This window comes from Acomys minous, assembly GCF_964271855.1.
Source record: "Acomys minous genome assembly, chromosome: 7".
NCBI classification, from domain to species: domain Eukaryota; kingdom Metazoa; phylum Chordata; class Mammalia; order Rodentia; family Muridae; genus Acomys; species Acomys minous.
Window position 1 is genome coordinate 81,593,877 of NC_140488.1, and position 20,365 is coordinate 81,614,241.

The 20,365-nt window shown below is 41.1% G+C and overlaps 2 protein-coding genes across 6 annotated transcripts in view; one reads left to right on the forward strand and one right to left on the reverse strand.

Annotated features, from left to right (window-relative positions):
- Positions 1 to 257: 257 nt before the first annotated feature.
- On the reverse strand, positions 258 to 963 carry LOC311601612 (uncharacterized protein). Its single transcript, XM_084789165.1, has 2 exons — positions 756 to 963; positions 258 to 570 (listed from the first exon to the last, which is right to left on the reverse strand). Exons 1-2 carry the CDS (start codon positions 927 to 929, stop codon positions 340 to 342), a joined length of 405 nt encoding a protein of 134 aa, XP_084645291.1. The 5' UTR covers positions 930 to 963; the 3' UTR covers positions 258 to 339.
- Positions 964 to 11,479: 10,516 nt separating this feature from the next.
- POLA1 (DNA polymerase alpha 1, catalytic subunit) overlaps positions 11,480 to 20,365 on the forward strand; it is a 308,989-nt gene continuing 300,103 nt past the window's right edge. For all 5 annotated transcript variants that reach the window (XR_014780622.1, XM_084789335.1, XM_084789337.1 and 2 more), the window contains exons 1-3: positions 11,480 to 11,632; positions 17,736 to 17,860; positions 20,248 to 20,344. Coding sequence is in view for 4 of the 5 variants with exons in the window: in XM_084789335.1 (XP_084645461.1) it covers positions 11,590 to 11,632; positions 17,736 to 17,860; positions 20,248 to 20,344 (265 nt within the window). In the remaining variant the exon portion in view is untranslated. The remainder of the gene's footprint in view (positions 11,633 to 17,735; positions 17,861 to 20,247; positions 20,345 to 20,365) is intronic.

Consider the following 20,365-nt stretch of genomic DNA (forward strand, 5'->3'; position numbering starts at 1 on the left):
CTCAGTCTTAATCATCTAGTGTCTGATGGACATTGGATTTGCTTGGCTGGCTCTTACTCCTGCAGGGCCCACTATTCCCTGTTTCCGGTATGCCCGTGTTACTTCCTTCTTCCCTCCTATCCCTCCTCCTTCCCAGCCCCTTCTTTTTCCCATTCCTTTCTTCCTTGCTCCATCAGAGATTCTCAGGGAAACATCGTTTTCACATCAGATTGATTTTTATTTTCATCAGCATCAAAGTACAGTGCAGTAAATAGTCAGCCTACACAGTTTGATGTTGCTCAGCTGCCAGACCTTTGAGCAGATTTCTAGGTCTCCGGTGGCATTCTGAGCCTATTGGCTTTACAGGTCTTCCAGGTCACTTGTTGGAGCACTAGAAAGGTCTAAGCTGCTGTGGTCTGCATCTGTCTCAGTATCAGTAGCCATTTTGTCCATCATGCGGCGGTAGTGACCGAATAGTACTTCTTCCTGGGCTGTTTCAGCCTCTTTTGTGGGAGTTGTAGTTTTCTCAACGGCCTTTCTTTTTGGGCACCGTGGTGGGGTTTTCTTGCCCTTCGTGGTAGCCTTTTGCACCTGCAAAAGACAACAGAGTAAAGTGACAATGGCATGCGAGTCTTCGAAAGGTGGAATACATGGAGGGGACATGTAGGAGGGCTATGGGGTGAGAAAGGGGTTAATGCCAGGCCAAGAGAGGGTTAGGAGTTCTAGGGAAGGGAAATCACTGGAGAAAGGCATAGCCTTAGCTTGGGCCTTCTTACCTTCCCACTGCCTTTGGAATTGGACAGACCAAGCGTCTTACCACCTGTCTTGCCAGCTGTTTTTGTTTTGGGCTGACTGCGGCGAGTATTGGCTTTTGGGGACGTGGCACTTGAAGTCGATGGCTCGGCGGCATCTGTGGTAGGATCTTGTGAGTTCTTGGTTACCTTCCCCATACTGAAGCCTAGGGTGATCTGGCCTAGACCTCAGAGGCACCTGCTTATGAACCCACCCACAACAATGGAGGGCCACACCCCTGAGTCCTGATTGGTCAGCAAGACCTTCCTCGGCTACAAGTGGCTGCAGAGCTGCAATGACATCACAAAGCACAGCAGCAAGGGGTGGGGTGAGAGGGTCCAGGGGTTTGGGCGGGGGCACCTTGCTGACCTAATGGGAGCAGGCACTGGGATAGAGATTATGGTGTGGCTCAGAAACCGAAGGGATCATCCTTGGCAACTCTGGCCAGGGGAGAAGCTATGCAGGCAGGAGTGTCTGGATCCAGACAGGAGCCTTTTCTTGACCATCTCCAAGAGACTCATGCCACCTTTTTTATTTTCCCATTTGCAGTTGTGATGGAACATGTGGCAGAGGGTTTGCTCCAGTGAACTCTTCCTGAAACATCATTCCAAGTCACTGGTTCATTCTGTCATGCCTCTTTCTTAGTTATTAACAGCTACATGTTGACATATTTTACCTTCCAAATTTAATTCCTAATCCTTCCAAAATTAGTATTGATGTATCAGTGCATATGTGAATCGCCCCATAAACAAAGACATTTGCCTAACATGTTTAAAGACTTGGGTTCCATCCTCAGTATCTTATACTAATCTCAAACTAAACATTCTTCTTACTGATTATAAAGATGCTAATATTCATTACATAATATTTGGAAAGAGAAATGTATGGAAGCTAGGAAGATATAAGCTTACATGTGATTTCTTATAAAGCCACTTTCATTGTAAGATGGCCTCTTTGGGGGGAAAATATTAAACTGAAATGACTTTAACCTCTGAGAGTTTTGGTGTTTGTAGAATCATTGGACAGAATTGATAGGATGCTACCCTGTTTTACCTATTTTATTGTTGCTGTTTTGTTTTTGTTTTGAGACAGGCTTTCAATAAGTAGTCCAGGCTGACTATGAACTCTTAACTCATTCTACCTCTGGCTTTGGAGTGCTGGCTATAGCTAGTTAGTCACCATCACACCTGCCTCCAATTGTCTGTTATCTTTTCTTTCTTGTATTTTCAGGGTTTTGTCTAAAAAGTAATGAGAAGTCTTATCCAGTCTGGTGTCCTGGGGTGTTTCTCCTGTTTTCTTACAGCATTTTCATTGTTTTGAATTTACATTGAACTCTTTATTTTTACTTCTTAAAAAACCTAGTCTGATGTACTCCCAGCTTGCTTGGTACTCTCTATGTAGCTGAGGATGACTTTGATTTTTTGATTTCCTGTCACTATAATCTAAAAGTTGACATGTGCAAAGATACTTAGCATGTATTTAGTAACTAGGTATGGTTAAATAGCTCACATTGGCAAATATTAGATATTAAAAATGAACCTTTTACTCCAATATTATAGAGATTTTGGAGTGACTATTCAGGTAGCAAACTGTCTCTGTCATCTTCTCATTTGGAAAGCTACTAGCCTGCACTCCCGGCATACTCAGGTAACCAAGTTTATTCCTTCTCAAGTCTCTGATGGGGTTGAGGACCAGGTAGTTTAGTTTTACAATGAAGCTTAGTTGTTTAGGGGTTAAGATGTTTTTAAGTCTAGATAGATGTTTTAAGTTGATAATGACAAGATGCGATGGAGATTGATTTGCATTCAGAATTTTAGATGGACCAATATAGGAAAGATGTTTTCTTCAAGGCTGTCAAATACAAATAGCCAAAACACTAGGAATGTAACATTTATATAATTCCAGATTGTTTCATGGTTCTTCTTGCTCTAAGTAGTTTATTGTTTATATGTGTAATGATATAAATGTTATGTAAAAAATAAAAAAAATATTTAATAAAAAGTGAACCTTTTGAAGATTATTGTTATTTTGTCGAAAGCATAACTACAAATAAATGTTCAGGGTGGACAAAGAGGCATAATATCATTTTATGGTGGAGATGGATACTTTAGTTGGGTAAAATGTCTAGTGATATCATCATACAAAATATCAGATAATTGTGTCCCAGTTAGAATGGATTTGTTGGAGATGTGATGCCTAGTACTCTGGTATTCAAGTTTACTTACCTGTCAAGCCTTGAAAAAAAAGAAAATAAGATATTTTTTTCATATTGTAACACTGATATTTAAAGTTTTAATTACAAATTATAGTGGTTACAAAGGCTTTACTTGGAAAATACTGCCACTTCAGAGTAAACTTGCTATGTCATTCTAAAAGCATACGCACTGATATATAACTTCCATAGTTATATGGTAACCTATTCTCTACTAAAAACAACAGCAGGTTATTTTAAAAGCCACTCTCATTGTTACATATTCTCCACAAAGTAATAATTATATTCATTTCATGCAGAGAATATTTCCCTAATGCATGAATTTGAGGTCGATATATTGTTTGACAACAAATGGCACATGTGTATATCTGAAACATTGAAAACATTTTTTCAGTGGAGCAGCTCACAAAGCTCCACTTTCCTAAGGATTTATAGGCTGTTAACTGTTGCTAGGGGGAAGACTGTGTGTGGCCTTACTCATCTCTAAAGATTCATAGACAGTTGACTGCTGTTACTGGGAGAGCTCCTGAGACGCCACCCCTCCCTGAGACTCTCTATGTAGTAAATAATTGCTGTGTGAGAGAGCTCTTATGGGTAGCCATAAATTTATTAACAACAACAGCAACATCATTATTATATCATCATCGTCATCATCATCATCATCAACAACAACAAGGACATATTTGGGAAGAGGAAGGGGACCAGCATGAGTGCTAGGGGGACACAAAAATGTATTAAGGGGTGAATACGACCAAAGCACATTATATACATGTATGAAAATGTCACAATGAACCCTATTATTATGTATGAGTAATGTATGCTAATAAAACTTTTTTTGTGTAACCATGAGACATGTTAAAGAATTTATTTCAGATAGCTACACAGTTGGTTAAATTAGATAATTAAATCACAAATAATTTCAAATTTTGATAAACTTAAAAAATACTGTACTGTATGGGCTGGAGAGATGGCTCAGTAGTTAAAAGCACTTGCTGTTCTTGCGGAGGACCCAGGCTCAGTTTCTAGCACTCACATGGTGGCTAATGGTAACTCCAGTCCCAGAGGCTATGATGCCCTTTACTGACCTACACAGGCACCAGGCATGCAGAGGTAGGCTTCTGCCTGATCCTGTTCATGTTACTGAGAGGATTCAGATCAGCTGTGTTGAGGGCCACTGTTTAATTTTCTGTCCTGACCCCTCGGGGCCGTCCAGCCTCTCCCAAGCATGTGGGAGACCCCGCCGGGCTGTGGGGCCTGGCCAGGTCAGGTTTTAACTGCCCTGGACCGCTGTGGCCTGGAGTCAGGTTCCTGCCTGGACCAGTCTAGATGGTGGAACAGTCTAGATTGAGAACCTTTGGCGGTTCAGTCCCACCGAGTTGTGGCCACAATTCAGACCCCCTTCCAGGCCCCTCAGGGCAGTCCAGCTTCTCCCATGAGCATGGGAGTCCCTGCTGGGTCATGAGGACTGTTCTGGCCGGGCTTTAGCTGCCCAATTGTTCAGGCCCGGACCTCTGTGGCCCGCAGTCAGGTTCCTGCCTGGACCAGTCTAGATAGTAGACCAGTCTAGAATGTGTACCTTTGGAGGGTCAGTCCTACTGAGCTGTGAACGCAATTCAGACCCCCTTCCAGACCCCTCAGGGCAGTCCAGCTTCTTCTAGAAGCATGGGAATCCCTGCATGTTCATTTACAATCATCTCACATTGAGAAGTTTAATTAAGAGCGTAAGGACATGTACAATCTGCACAATTCAAGTATGTATTGACAGGGTGCATTAGGAACGTGCCAACTGAATCAAAACGTGCAGGTATCCTGAGTATAGTTATCAGAAAGTGCAGCTAAACATTGATTATTTATGGCAATGGAGGAGAATGAGAGTACAGGTCAATCAAGATGTAATGTTTCCTGTGTATCTAATGATAACTTATATATATTCTGAAGGGCATGAAATTAATTAATTAATTAATTAATTTATTTATTTATTTATTTATTTTGGGGCATCAAATTTATATACAGCTTGTCAGAGGTTTGCCTTTAAAGTTCTGTTTGACATACATCTTCCTCCCCTTGCTTTCAGCATCTTTTGTTTTTTGTTTCCAGGATGATCTTTTAAACAAATGCTTATTTTAAAAAATCCAAAAAAAAAAAAAAAAAAAAAAAACCAAAACCAAAAACCCCTCTTAATTATGCCATGACTGTTTGAGTAAGTTTGTTGCACTAGTAGAAATTAGTAAGTACTCAAGGACTAAGGGAAGTAAAATAGAAATAATCTTTACTGCTGAAAGCACAAGGATAACACAAGGAGACAAGCAGTGATTGACTTTGCATTGAAGTAATTTTCCATTTCCAAATCGTATACTACAGAGATCCTCGCAGACTCAATTATTTTGATAACAGATATGTAACAACAGGAGTAAGATATTTTGTAATATTTCTAGCAAAGTTAATGCTGACTTTCCATAAAATCTTTCCACAAATCCAGTTACTATTTAGTCTACAGGAAGCCTCATGACCGAATAACATGAGATATAGTTAAAGGCTGAACCCTTCCATAAGATAGAAGGTGGGCCCAAGCACTTGTTTGGTTGAATGTTTCCCTCCAGGTTACCCACCCTATTGAAGTTTAGCAATGCTCTATTAAGGATACTTGTTCCTAGCATCTGCTGTATATTGGAGTCTCATCCTCAACAGGTCTGACATTCGGAAGAACCACTCAGATGATTCAAATTTGCAGCCAGGCTGAGACCTGATGCTTTATAGAATAGTGGCCAGGTGTAATTTCTGAAATCTTCATTTTGTCTTTCTCTGAAATGCATATTTACCATTTAGATTTGTTGTTGTTTTTGTTGTTGTTGTTTGTTTGTATTTCAAGACAGGGTCTCTCTGTGTTAGCCTTGGCTGTCCTGGACTCATTTTGTAGGCCAGGCTAGCCTTGAACTCACAGAGATCTGCATGCCTCTGCCTCCCAAGTGCTGGGATTAAAGGTGTGCGCTACCACACCCAGCCCACCATCTTAGATTTTTAAAATGATATGTACTTGTTTACTTTGTGTGTGTGTGTGTGTGTGTGTGTGTGTGTGTGTGTGTGTACGTGCACGTGCGCATGCACCCCACAGTACATATATGGTAGTCAAAGGATAGCACATGGGAGTCTGTTCTCTAATACTGTGTGGGTTCTGGGGATGAAACTCAGGTTGTCAGACCTAGCAGCATGCGTCCTTATCTGCTGAGCCATGTTATTGCCCTATCTGATAACTTTAATACTTATTAGGTGAGTTCTAGTTTTCCATTTCTGAGTGGTAAGTTTCCCTGATGGTTTACATACTGCTATTTCAGGGAGGATTTATTTGGGGTGACATTGCATATTCACACAATGATCCAAGGCCCTGTTATCACATAAGATCTTTTTGGCTGGCCAATAATTCATTTTGGTTCACTTAGAGGTATGGAGTAAGCATGGTTCTGTAAGAGAGCAGGCCAAGGACATTATGAGCTATTGGCTTTGGGGAAAGGCTACAAATGCATTGACTAAATGGCTAAAATTGTATAAAAGTGTTTCTCAAAGACAGTTACTTTCCATTCTATATTCTTGGTTACATTAATGCTGTTTAGTTAAGATGTATATGACCCAGGAGTAGATACTCCGGGCACTTGGGAAGTAGAGGCAGATTAATCAGGAGTTCAAGGCCAGTCTGGGTTATAAAACACACAGCACAACTAAAAAAATGAAATAATTCTCTCATAAAGATATCTACATGAAGACTGGGCGTGGTGGCTCACCCCTTTAATCCTAGCACTTGGAGAAAATTTGCTCAACCATGTTCATAGCAGCCTTATTCATAATAGCCAGAACATGGAAACAGCCTAAGTGTCCCTTAGTAGAAGAATGGATGAAGGAACTGTGGTACATTTACACTATGGAATACTACTCAGCTATTAAAAACAAGGAATTCCTGAAATTTGTGGATAAATGGATTGAGCTAGAAATGATCATAATGAGTGAGTTAACCCAGAAGCAGAAAGAGTTAAATGGTATATACTCACTTATATCTGCATATTAGCCCAAGGGGCATGTCCCATGAAAGTCTTCACTAACCAGGAAACTGGGACAGAGGGGAGGACATCCTATTGGGACTCTAAATGAGAGAAGCATGGGAGAATAGCAAAGTAGAAGGATCCAGAGGGTCCTAGAAACCTACAAGAAGAACATTATGATAGGCAGATTTGGGCCCAGGGGTCCCGCTCAAAGTATGGCACCAGCCAAGGACTATACAGGCCATAAACTTCAAACCCCTACCCAGATCTATCCAATGGAGAGGACATTCTCCACAGTTGAGTGGAAAGTAGGGTATGACTTTCACACGTACTCTGGTGCCTTATATTTGACCACATCCCCTGAATGGGGAGACCTGGTGGCACTCAGAGGAAGGATAGCAGGCTACCAAGAAGAGACTTGATACCCTATGAGCATATACAGGGGGAGGAGGTCCCCCTCAGTCACAATCATAGGGGAGGGGAGTAAGGGGAAAATGGGAGGGAGGGAGAAATCGGAGGATACAAGGGAGGGGATAACCATTGAGATGTAATATGAATAAATTGGAAAAAAATTTTTAAAAATCCTAGCACTTGGGAGGCAGAGGCAGGTGGATCTCCGTGAGCTCAAGGCCAGCCTGGTCTACAAAGTGAGCCTAGGACAGCCAAGGCTAAACAGAGAAACCCTGTCTTGAAAAACCAAAAAATAAAAAGATATCTACATGAAAATATGTTTTAATTGTTAATCAACCAATCAGCCACTCAATCAATTAAACTTTATAGCCATCCCAATAAAATGGAATTTTCTGTCCAGAAGTTCCTAGAACTTTGGGGATTAGGACTGAAGTCATCCAAGGAGATGAAACAGCCTCTAGATTAAATGTTTTATATTCTGGTCTTCAAGATTAACTCGGTTTTTGTTTGTTTGTTTGTTTGTTTGTTTTGTGTGTGTGTTTTGTTTTGGTTTTTCAAGACAGGGCTTCTCTGTGTAGCCTTGGCTGTCCTGGACTCACTTTGTAGATTAGGCTAGCCTTGAACTTACATTCATCCTCCTGCCTCTGCCTCCCAAGTGCTGGGATTAAATGTGCGCACCACCATCGCCTGGCTTTGTTTTGGTTTTTCTAGAGAAGGTTTCTCTGTTTAGCCTTGGCTGTTCTGAAACTCACTCTGTAGGCCAGGCTGGCCTCGAACTCACAGAGATCTGACTGCTTCTGCCTCCTAAGTGTTGGGATTACAGGCCTGTGCTACCACACCCAGCTCAAGATTAACTCTTACAGGCCGTAAAACATAGTAACATATCTACATGATCAGCACATATTTAAGTTACTGTCCACTTTTCTGGGCTTAGCTAATAGCTCAATTGTTACTGACAGTATAATGTGGAATGGTTATCAAATTAGTGTCTAGAATTAATGTCTAATTCTAAAATCTCCCCCTCTCCTTTCAACTTACTAGTGCCAGAAAGTCTGATCTCACATAATTATTTTGTCTGCAAGAACTGAATGAGGAAAAATGTTGAATTTCCTCTTTAATGCTTGAATACAGTGAGAGACAAGACAGAGATACTTATGAATTTCAGACCTCATAGAGAGGAGGTTCTCTGGTTAGTGAGATTGTGTCTCTGGGACTATGTTCTCAAAGTACTAAATGTTGGCAATTGTAGGGAGAATTCCTGGATTTACTCTACTGAGTCTTCACAGCCCAATTTTTGTTCTTAGTGTTGTAGGTATTGGTTGGATTCTCTTTGAACACCCAAGGATATTCTCTTGGGGACAGATTTTCTTCACTTAAGCTTATAAGAGACATGTTTGTTTTTTGTTTTGTTTTTGGTTTTTTTTGCTTTTTCAAGAGAGGATTTCTCCTCGGGCGGTGGTGGCGCACGCCTTTAATCCCAGCACTTGGGAGGCAGAGGCAGGCGGATCGCTGTGAGTTTGAGGCCAGCCTGGTCTACAAAGAAAGCCCAGGACAGCCAAGGCTAACACAGAGAAACCCTGTCTCGAAAAACCAAAAAAAAAAAAAAAAAAAAAAAAAAAAAAAAAAAAAAAAAAGAGGGTTTCTCTGTGTTAGCCTTGGCTGTCCTGGGCTTTCTTTGTAGACCAGGCTGGCCTCAAACTCACAGCGATCCATCTACTTCTGCCTCCCAAGTGCTGGGATTAAAGGCATGCAGCACCACTGCCCGGTTCCTTCTCTCTTTAAAAAAAAAAAAATCTAGTTTATACAAATTGCAGGAGGAGAAATTAAACTTCAGGAAAGTTATCCTTGGTCAACATCTTATCTCTAGGGCCCTGAGCAATGCTAGAAAGACAGTAGGTACTTGCTGAACATTTGGTGAATGAATGGATGCTATGAAAGTTATTTCCCTGCTCTTAACTGCTAGTGCCATTTCGGTGAAATATACAGGTGTTCACCAGAGACGGTTGCACAATGGAAAAACAGTATCAGCATCGGTGTTACCCAAATTAAGAAGCTGGAGCCCTGCACTTGAGAGGCAGAGGCAGGTAGATTTCTGTGAGTTTGAGGCCAGCCTGGTCTATAAAATGAGTCCAGGATATCCAAGGCTACACAGAGAAACCCTGTCTCAAAACAAACAAACAAACAAACAACAACTGGATCTGTCATCTAGTACTTATTTTTATTAAGCTTCAGTGAGTAAGAAAAAGGTGAAAGTAAAACAAGTATATTTAATAGCAATAGGTTTCGCTAAATATAATGGAAACTAAAAAATAGTGCAGTGACTCAAAATATTATTGCTGTTTATTTCTCTTTCATGTAGAAGTTGGATGTTATGGTGGCTTTGTAGACATTAGGAACCTGTATTCTTACTATTCTGTTCCACAAGTTCAACTTGTGACTTTTTTCCCCATTCATCTCATGACCCAAGATAGCTTCAGTGACCTTCAGCCATCAAATCTGTGTTGCAGGAAGAGACAAAAGAGGCGGGGGAGAACAAGAAAAGAAACAAAAAACAAAAACAACAACAACAAAAAAAAGAAAAAAGACTTACATTTATTTATTTATTTATTTACTTGAGACAGGGTTTCTCTATGTTAGCTTGGCTGTCCTAGACTAGCTTTGTAGACTAGGCTGGCCTCAAACTCACAGTGATCTGCCTACCTCTGCCTCCTGAATGCTGGGATTAAAGGCCAGTGCCACCACACTGGCAACAAAGTACCTAATTCCTTTAAGCACTGTTCTTTCCCAGTACTCCCTAGTGATGCCACATATATTTTGTATCTAGAAATTTGTTAAATATCTAAGCTGCCTTTTTTTTTTTTTGGTAGTAAAGAAAGCTTGGAAATACAGTTTTTCTTCCTTCAGTCAATGCACCCAACTGAAAGTCCATGTTCTATTACTAAGAAGAAAGATGAGGCTGGGCGGTGGTGGCACACACCTTTAATCCCAGCACTCGGGAGGCAGAGGCAGGTGGATCGCTGTGAGTTCGAGGCCAGCCTGGTCTACAAAGTGAGTCTAGGACAGCCAGGGCTACACAGAGAGACCATGTCTCGAAAAACAAAAACAAAACAAAACAAACAAACAAACAAAAAGATAGAAGAACACAGATTTCTTGCTTGGTATCCTCACATGGTTAGTTAGGAAGATCAGTGTGTGTAAGGCACCACCATACTCAAAAAAGTTTATCATAATTAAATGTAGTAACTGAAGTTTCTGCTAGTTGAAACACTTAATTTCATAATTTTGATTGTTATATTCTTTTGTTTACAAGGTTACATTGATAATAACACCCTCATAACATTATTTGTTAGCTCTTTTCTTTTCTTTTTTCGTTTTTTTGTTTTTGTGTTTCAAGACAGGGTCTCTCTGTGTAGTCTTGGCCCCCGTCCCACCCCTTTGAGGTGAGAGTTGTTTTTTGTCAACAACTCCCTTAAAAGAAATAAGCTAATAAACAAACCAAAATAAACCCAAACCACAAAAGTAATTTTGTTAGTTTCTCAAACGCATCACATCAGGAGTAATGAGGTCAGATTATTGCTTTTGGAGGTTGCTACTTTAGCCATTTGCTTAAGATGGTGCATATACTTTTACGTTGTGAAATACGTTTTTGTGGATAAGCACACTCGGAGAGACAAGGTAGTGGGCAGGACTCAGATTGTATGTGGTGAAGAAGTCTCACTTAGGGGAGGGGGAGGCAGAGACAGAGAGCAGAGACCTACAGAGACAGTGTCTCTCCTTTTTATGCCCGTCCGCCATTTTTCGCAGAAAACCAGCTCTCATGACCAGAGAACCCCCTTCCCTACGCATCCTTCGGGTTTAGTAGCGTGCGTGCGCGTGCGCAGTGTCTTCAGGCGGCTTCTTTTCAGGGCCCGACCACTTCCTTCTCCAGTTCCCTTTGGGCCTCGCAGAGGTTCCCGCTTTCTTTTTGGGGGGTCATCACAGGGCGCCAAACAAGCTCCCGCGGGAAGGTCGGGGGCGGGGTGCGGCGCAGCGCTGCACGTCAGTGGCCTTCCGGGCGGAAGTCCGCAGCCTTCTGAGCCTCTGATTGGCTTTCGTACTGGCGCCTATCTCGGCCCCCGCGCCAGTTTCGGGCTGGTTGGCGCGGAATCGAAAGACATTCTGACCATGGCGCCGGTCTATGGCGAGGACTGCGAACTGGAGACAAGCGGTGAGGCATGAGCCGGTGCTCGGGGCACCTTGCTGGGAAAGTGGAGGTCGCGACCTAATGGAGCGGAGAGGCTCTGCTTTTTATTCTAAAGAAGGTGGCGCGCTCCCGGACCACCCCTCGAGTCTGTTCGGCGGCTGAGCTTACTGTTTCTGGGCAGAGACCCTAGGGGTGTGGGACGGGTCTTTTCCTTATGGGGTCACCCGCTTAAGTGACTTTTGTCTGGGAGGTTTCCTTCTCTTGTGACTGGCTCCACTCTCGTTGGCTATTTTCATTTTCTTTGATGAGTTGCACACACGTGCGGGTTACAACTTTATGGCACCCTGTCTTGGCAGGGTTTGCTCTCTTTTGGCTGGAGCTATTTCACCTTTACTCCCTCGTTAGCTGTCGGTTTGAGGGATGGGATGGGATGAAGCCTGCATGTGCCGCCGTTCCTAAGAAATCTCAGGAAAATTGTTAACATTGTAACTGAGGAGAGAACTGCAAGTGCTGTCACCAGATACAAATGTATTTTGTCTTTTGTATGTTTAGAAATTTTCAGATTCTAGGGGAAGGTTTTCAAGTGCTGCATAGAAATAAGTGTTCAGATCTAATCATTTGGGTGAAGTTTGCAAAAAAAAAATACTAGTTGAGTAGCACGTCGGATGCTCTATTTGTCAGGCATTTCTGAGTAGTACTCTTATTTCTCGAAGTAGGATTCAAAAATGCAGATGGCCTTGTCTGATTTCTGATTTTAAGGGTGTTCAACTAAAGTGTGACTTAACTTCAGTTCTAACTTAAAATTAGATACTTTCTTAGCCTAGTGTCACATGTCCTGTCATTCAGTGTGCATTGGCATTAATGGGATCTTGCTTCCTAATCAGCTTCCTTTGCATCTAGCTAGTTTTTAAATCACAGGTTTCCTTTTTCTTAGCCTCTCTCTCTCTCTTTTTTGAAGACAAATTATTCTCGAGGGTCGACTAGCTTGGATTACAAATGGGATGTAGGATGTGAGTACATGAACAGTCTGCAGCCTCTATCAGTGATTTGCCTCTAAGCCCATTCTTCACCCTAAAAAACTGTACTCCATCTGTGAACATCAAGAAATCACTCTTTGGAGGATACTGTGTAATCTTCAGACACCTCTTAAGTCATGGTGTTGATTAAGTATTTGCTGGGAACTTGTGACTGGAATTTCTCCCTTAGAGCAGACCTAAAGATTGTTGTGCTTTTCCCTCTTGGTACTCTTTTTAAAGGTTATTTTATTTATTTATTTTTGCAAACTTAACTTACAAAGCATTAGAGAGATTAAAAAAAGAAAAAAAATCCGTGTGTGTGTGTGTGTGTGTGTGTGTGTGTGTGTGTTTGTGTGTGTGTGTTGGAAGGTGGAACACCTGGACAATGGCAGCAAAAATTAGCAAGATATGTAATTAGCTGTTGTATATAGAAAGCCATTGGAGGCTTTAATGGTTAAAAAAAAAAACCCAACCCTTGTATCTTGGTTTGTTCAGCAAATATTTATTATGTAGGCACTAGGCATAGGCATTGTGCCAGGCTCTGGCACTGGCATGGTGGGTAGAATGGCTTCTGTCTTCATGGAGTGGAGAAAGTAAACAGGCATATGTAGCGCCACATTGAGTCTTCCCTGAGGAAACGGCTTTAGTTTTGCTTTCTGAAGCTAGACCAACGTGTTGGCTGGGTGTGACGTGTGGAGTGTATGTATGTGCACATGTGTTGGGTTATCCCACAGCTGCACACTCACCCCTCCACCTCTCGCAAGCATATCTATTTACACGTGCACGCAGAGTTTCTCTTGCATTTCTAAGTATAAAGAAAGATAGCTGTTCTTATTTAATTCTTTCAGCTTTATGGGGGAAGATCTGTTTTCCCCCTTTCAGGAGTATGAAAGGGTCTCTTTTTTTTTTTCCGAGACAGGGTTTCTCTGTGTAGCCTTGCCTGTTCTGGACTCGCTTTGTAGACCAGGCTGGCCTCGAACTCACAGTGATCCGCCTGCCTCTGCCTCCCGAGTGCTGGGATTAAAGGCATGCGCCACCATGCCCGGCGTGAAAGGGTCTCTTATGTTTATGAAAAGAGATTGGGAGATTAATGATCAAAAAAGGCACACAGTGATTCATTCAGGAACTACTACAACTACTGGAACCAATTCTAGTTCCTTTCATTGAAAGACATTTATTAGAATACCATGTTGTTTGCAGAGATCTTGTAGGACTAGAAAGTCACTTTGGGGGCTGCTTAGACAGAAACTAATTACTGTTGTGTCACAAAACTGGGCCAGAGAGGAAGTCCTTGCCAACTATGACAAGATAACTCAGATGTTACAGTTTATACCTTGAGCTATGTTGGCCTTACATTTTCGGTTTTGTCATAGTTACTATTTTTTTTTTTTTGCACACTTAATACATGTCTCCTTCCTTGGGATACTGGCCTCCAATTTAAAATCTGAGCCCCTGTTGGTCACTGGTAGAGACTACTTTTTATGCTCATACATAGCCTAGCTACAAGACATCTGGGAGGGAGCATACACGTGCAGGAACACCTGCTATAGCAGGTCAAAGGCTCTGTGAGCCCTGAAGATACAAGGAATTTCTCAGTTTCAGATACTGCGCAGCTTAGCAAGGTGAGCTTGTGTTTGAGGCACATACCTACAGTCCTACCACTTTGAAGGCTGAGGCTGCAGGGTCATAATTTAAGGACAGCCTGATTACCTGTCTCAGAAAAAAGTGAAATAAAATGAGATAGCCGTTCACTGCTTTACTGGCTGACTATGGTCTCATGTCACCCACTAAAAATGGCAGAGCTGGGGCATTTGTTCCATAATGTCTATAGTCTAGACTCTAGATTGTCCTACTTGCTATGTATTTTTTTTTTTTTTTGGTTTTTCGAGACAGGGTTTCTCTGTGTAGCCTTGACTGTCCTGGACTCACTTTGTAGTCCAGGCTGGCCTCGAACTCACAGCCATCCACCTGCCTCTGCCTCCCAAGTGCTGGGATTAAAGGCATGCGCCACCATGCCCGGCTGTATTCTTTTTTTTTTTAATTAACTTTTATTTATTTATTTTTATGTACATTTGGTGTTTGGTGTACATGAATGTCTGTGGGAGGGAGCCGGATCCACTGAAACTTGAGTTACAGACAGTTGTGAGCTGCCATGTGGGTGCTGGGAATTGAACCTGGGTCCTCTAGAAGTGCACTCAGTGCTCTTAACCACTAAGCCATCTCTCCAGACCTAGTTGCTATGTATTCTTTACAAAGAAATTAGCTTCCATACTTGCTTTGTCTCAGCTTCTGGATACAGTTTTCATATTCATTTCTTTGTAGTTGGGCTCAGGTCTCTTCCTCTGTTTCTGTTACTTTTTATCCTGTTTTATGATGTTGAAATTCTACTCCACTTTCTAAGCTTGTTGGAGACCTCCTGTGAAACCTTCTTAAGTTTTGGGATGAAACTAACTGTTCTCTTCATTTCCACTGCACTCTTACCTTTTCTGTGGCACCATTTTATATTCCGAGCATAGTCTAAGGTCATTTTGTGTTAGTTGACTGTGATAAACTTGGGGACAAGGAAGCTGTCTCACTCGTATTTATTTGTATCTTAAACTTTATGTAGTGTACAGTGTTGCCCATGGAGTAAATCTATTTTAAGATCAGAGAGTTTGTGGCATGTTAAGTCTTGAATACATTGAATTTATTCTTAATGGCTATGTCCAATAATCCTTTGAAACCCTACTCAAGATTTTTTAAATCATTTGAATGACACCCAAAAATTTGCAATTGTCATCAGATATCTGTATTCTTTAATTTTCACTTACTGCCTTTCAGAAAATGTATTTAGAAGTCAAATGTGAATGTTAAACAATAGGCTGAGATGTTACAGAGATTCCATTTCCAGAAAGCTAGGGAGAAAATAAGATCTATAGTTACACTTTACCTTTAAGATACAGTTTTCAGCAGCTTATTGCCAACATTGGGTGCACATTTTTTAGATCTTATTTTCTGATTCAGATACTTAGTCAAACAGTTTAATGTCACAAAGGTTCCAGCATGGATGTTTTTAGGATGCCTCTTATCAATGTCTCCTTTTCTGTGATTTTTCCTTTTAGTGAATTAATCAATATCAACTAAAATAAAACACCCGATTTCACAGAAATATATGGCAGTCATGCTGAGCCTAAACTCTTGGCTGCCAGGCAGTACTGTTGATTTGATTATTTATCATGTGTATGAAAGTCTTAATTCTGTGGATAAAGTCTTTGTGTGTGTGGGGGCAGTTTGTGATGCAAATTTTTTTTAAGCCCTACCACCACTGGGAGAGTCTCTTTTTTTTTTTAATTAATTAATTATTATTATTATTTTTTTTTGGTTTTTCGAGACAGGGTCTCTTTGTGTAGCCTTGGCTATCCTAGACTCACTTTGTAGACCAGGCTGGCCTGGGACTCACAGCGATCCGCCTGCTTCTGCCTCCCAACTGCTGGGATTAAAGGTGTGCGCCACCACCGCCCAGCTGTGATGCAATTTTTGATGGGTCAAAAACTGAGTGAACATTAAGATCTTCTGGTATTTTAGTAATTTTTTTTTGTTTGTTTGTTTTGGTTTTTTGAGACAGGGTTTCTCTGTAAAACAGCTCTGGATGTCCTGGAAGTAGCTCTGTAGTCCAGGCTGGCGTGGAACTCAAAGAGATTCGTCTGCTTCTGCCTCCCAAGTGCTGGGATTAAAGTTGTGCGCCACCACCGCCCGGCTGGTATTTCAGTAATTTTGACAAAGGACATTTCAACCATTTTGAATTTTTCTACAGTTCTATACTGTCATTCCTCTGAGCCCTTTTGAAGTTCCTCCAGCCAGTCTGTTTCTCTGACATTCCAGGGGCTTCCTGTGTATCTCCATTAGTGCATATGCTGTTTAACATTGTTTTAGAGCCCTTTGCTACTCATTTCTCATGTTAGATTGTATGTTTCTGGAAATTTAGGGACTATATCTTTTTGATCTCTGTCTCATAGCATCTTGTACTTTGCAAAGAATAGATACTATTTAAGTCCTTTTGTTTTGATTAATGGAATACCAAATAAATTATCCTCTTATGACTCAACTAGATTGCTCATGGCCTGTTGTTTCTGATGAAAATGTTAAGTCTGATATCCATCTTTCAATTTTCTCTACATGATTTTGAGATTTTTTTTCCTTTTTCTAGGGGAAAACTTAGTCTTAGTTTTAACACAAAGTAGTATCACTGTGAAGAGAGAACCTCAGTTGAGAAAATATGATGCCTCCCCATCAGATTGGCCTTTAGACAGGTCTAGATTGGCATTTTCTTGATTGAGAGGGCCCAGTCCTCTATGGGAGATGCCACCTTGTGTTGGTTGTCCTGGGAGATATAAGAAAGGTAACTGATTTTGAAAGGAAATCAGTAAGCAGCATTTATTCCTTCATGGTTTCTTTTTTCTGTTCCTGACTCAAGATTCCTCCCCTGGATTAAGATGAAATAAACCCTTTCCCAATTTGCTTGTGGTCAGTGGTGGTGGTATTATTATTTCATTATTAGTGGTATTATTACCATCATCATCATCATCTTGTTGTTTTAAAGACAGAGTCTCATTGTGTAGCTCTGGCTGTCCCGGAACTCATTGTATAGACCAGGTTAGCCTTGAACTCACAGTGATCCACCCGCCTTTGCCTCCTGAGTGCTGGGATTAAGAGAATGTGCCATCATTCTTGACCCTGTGCTCAGTGTTTAATTTTATTTTTTTCTAGACAGGGTTTCTGTTTGTAGCCTTGGCTGTCCTGGACTCCCTTTGTAGACCAAGCTGGCCTCGAACTCACAGATATCTCCCTGCCTCTGCCTCCCGAGTGCTGGGATTAAAGGCGTGCGCCACCATGCCTATGTGGTCAGAGTTTTATGACGGCTACAGAGAAGTGAATCAAGATCTCTGGCTTCAGCTGTTTTTACTTGAAATTTCTGGAGAGTCACAGGATCTTCATATGTGGCCATGAGCTTTGAGAATTGTTTTGCGTTCTAAAAATACTCATTTGGTTATTTGTTTATATAACAATTCTTTGGTTTTGAGGGAAGATGGCTGGTAATTGTATAACATCTCATAAACCCGACTCTTTTTCAGCTGTGTCAGATTCAGGGAGTTTTGTAGCTTCTCGAGCTCGTCGAGAAAAAAAATCAAAGAAAGGACGCCAAGAAGCTTTAGAGAGACTGAAAAAGACTAAAGCTGGTGAGAAATATAAATATGAAGTAAGTACTCTTTCAATCCTGTGTTTTTATTCAATTCATAGCCTGTAGGCAGGTCTGTCACCTTAATCACCCCATTAGAAATATTAATATATTTTCAGGGTTTTTTTTTTTGAGTGAGGAGGTCAAAGATAGAACTAGGATCTAACTAGGATAGAGCTAAGCAAGCATTCTACCCCTGAGCTGTAGTACTACATCTTTTCACTTTGTGTTCTGAGATTGAGCACAATAAATGGCTCATGGTAGTCTTGAACTTGCAATCATAGTGCCTCAGCTTCCCTAGTGGGTAGAATGACAGGCCTGTCTCATCCCTCTTACAACATAGTAGTGAACTGATGTGGGCATGAGGTACATTTGCAGATATGGAGGGTCCTAGAGCCTTCAAAAATTGTTGAAAAGGAGCTTTGCATACCATTTTAAGTGAAAGTAGTTGCATCTGTATTTTTCCCTTACTTAGCACACTGAATGTCCCTTTACTTAAGGGAAATGAGTAGTGTTTTTACTTTTATGATATTAAGTAGTCTAGCTAAGCACCTTCTAAGAATTGCTCTTAAGTCTTATTTCTTCTTTTTGGTAAGATAGAATGGGATGCTCTTGGCTTTTTTTTTTTGAGACAGTTTCTCTATGTACTCCTGGCTGTCCTGGACTTGCTCTGTAGACTAGGCTGGCTTCAAATGCTGGGGTTAAAGGTGTGTGCCACCACGCCTGGCTGGCTGTTCTTTTTTTAACCACTCTTTATAGCCTCTAGGTCAAAATTAGAATGCACAGCATTGTCTAGCCTCACCTTCCACACCCCCGAGTATCTTAAATGTCAAGGCTGGCAAGAGACAAATACTGGTAGATAATAAGCAACTAAAATACTTTCTGAGCTAACACACCAATTGCTTTTACCAATATGCTTTTCATTTAATATTGTTAGTGACCACATGAAATAGATAGTATATTTTGCAGATAAGATAGCGTGGCACAGGAAGGTTAGTGAGATCCTAATGGCAGAGTCTTTAGTTGAACCTAGGTGATTTGGCTTGGGAATTAACATTTAACTCTGGACTGTATTGTATTGTGGGGATTAGGCAAATAGACGAGATTTTACCACTTGACACCATTCAAATTAAGTGAGGCTATAGGATCATAAAGAGTTGCTAAAAGAATTACCGTCAAGCAGGAGTAAATAATTTTGAATATAGATATTTGTTTGTTTGTTTGTTTTTGAGACAGGGTTTCTCTATTTAGCCTTGGCTGTCCTGGACTTTATTTGTACATCAGACTGGCCTGGGATCTGCCTGCCTGTTCCCCTGTTGGGATTATAGGCGTGTGCCACCATGCCTAGCTAGCATTTCTTTCTTTGTTTGTTTGTTTCTTTCTTTTTGGTTTTTGGTTTTTCGAGACAGGGTTTTTCTGTGTAGCCTTGGCTATCCTGGATTCACTTTGTAGACTAGGCTGGCCTCGAACTCACAGCGATCCGCCTGCCTCTGCCTCCCAGGTGCTGAGATTAAAGGCGTGTGCCACCACGCCCAGCTCAAGGGCAGTTTTAAATGAGGTATCTATAAACTATTGATAACCAATCTGCCATATTCTCAGTCTGGCAGGTCAGTGGCCTATCACCATGGGTAGCTGCAACAGTGGTGTGCATTTGCTCCGTTTATTGCTTTAACTGTGTAGAGGTGGTTTGATGATCCTTTCATTCATATTTGTGAGTCAAGTTGCTCAGACCCTCTGGCACTCAGGCAGCCCTTGTGATTTCAGGATTCACTGCTTGCTACTTAGGGGTCTTTCCACTTAGGGGTCCCCATGTATTTTTAAGACCTGAAATTCAGGGAGGATTAGTGTTAAGACAAACAGCTCACCTAAAAACCATTTCTTCTTTGCCTGCAGAATATACAGTGCATTTGTTTTGCTCATTTTTGGAAGAGATGACTAAGGCATTTCCTTTGAATTTTAATTAGTTAATTGAACTGTTACTAAAATGGCTGTCTTTTTAGGGCATTTATCAGTTATTGGTGAATGGGTGTGGTATATGCGTTTGTTAGGTGTAGGAAAAACAAGTCTAGAAATTATATGAACAATCCCCGAAGCAGCTAATGACGAATTGGCTATAATCCAGTTTGTTTTTTATGAAGTAGATGAGTAATTGATGGTGTGACAAGTGTATTATGCTAATGGAATCATTTAATATCTTATATTAACACCCACCTAAAAGGAATACTAAGTTAATTGATGTCTATTTAAGGACAACCCTGCAGTGGTGTTGCCTGTCAGAACTCAGGATTTGGGTGCAGCTCCTTATCAGGCTGCCATTCCAGTTTCAGTTTGACAACTTTTTTTTTCATCAGAATTGTTTTAACACTTTCACTCCATTTGAAGCATTTCCATAAACTTTCTAATGGCAGATTGAGGACCTCACAAGTGTTTATGAAGAAGTTGATGAAGAACAGTATTCGAAACTGGTTCAGGCACGTCAGGATGATGACTGGATCGTGGATGACGGTATGTGGGAGGAAATTGCCT

Bases quoted from the DNA above. Each gene is read 5' to 3' on its own strand.
- LOC311601612 (XM_084789165.1), bottom strand. From the start codon at position 929: ATGGGGAAGGTAACCAAGAACTCACAAGATCCTACCACAGATGCCGCC. The intron at 571-755 runs GTAAGAAGGCCC...TGTCTTTTGCAG, and splicing joins ATTCCAAAGGCAGTGGGAAG to GTGCAAAAGGCTACCACGAA.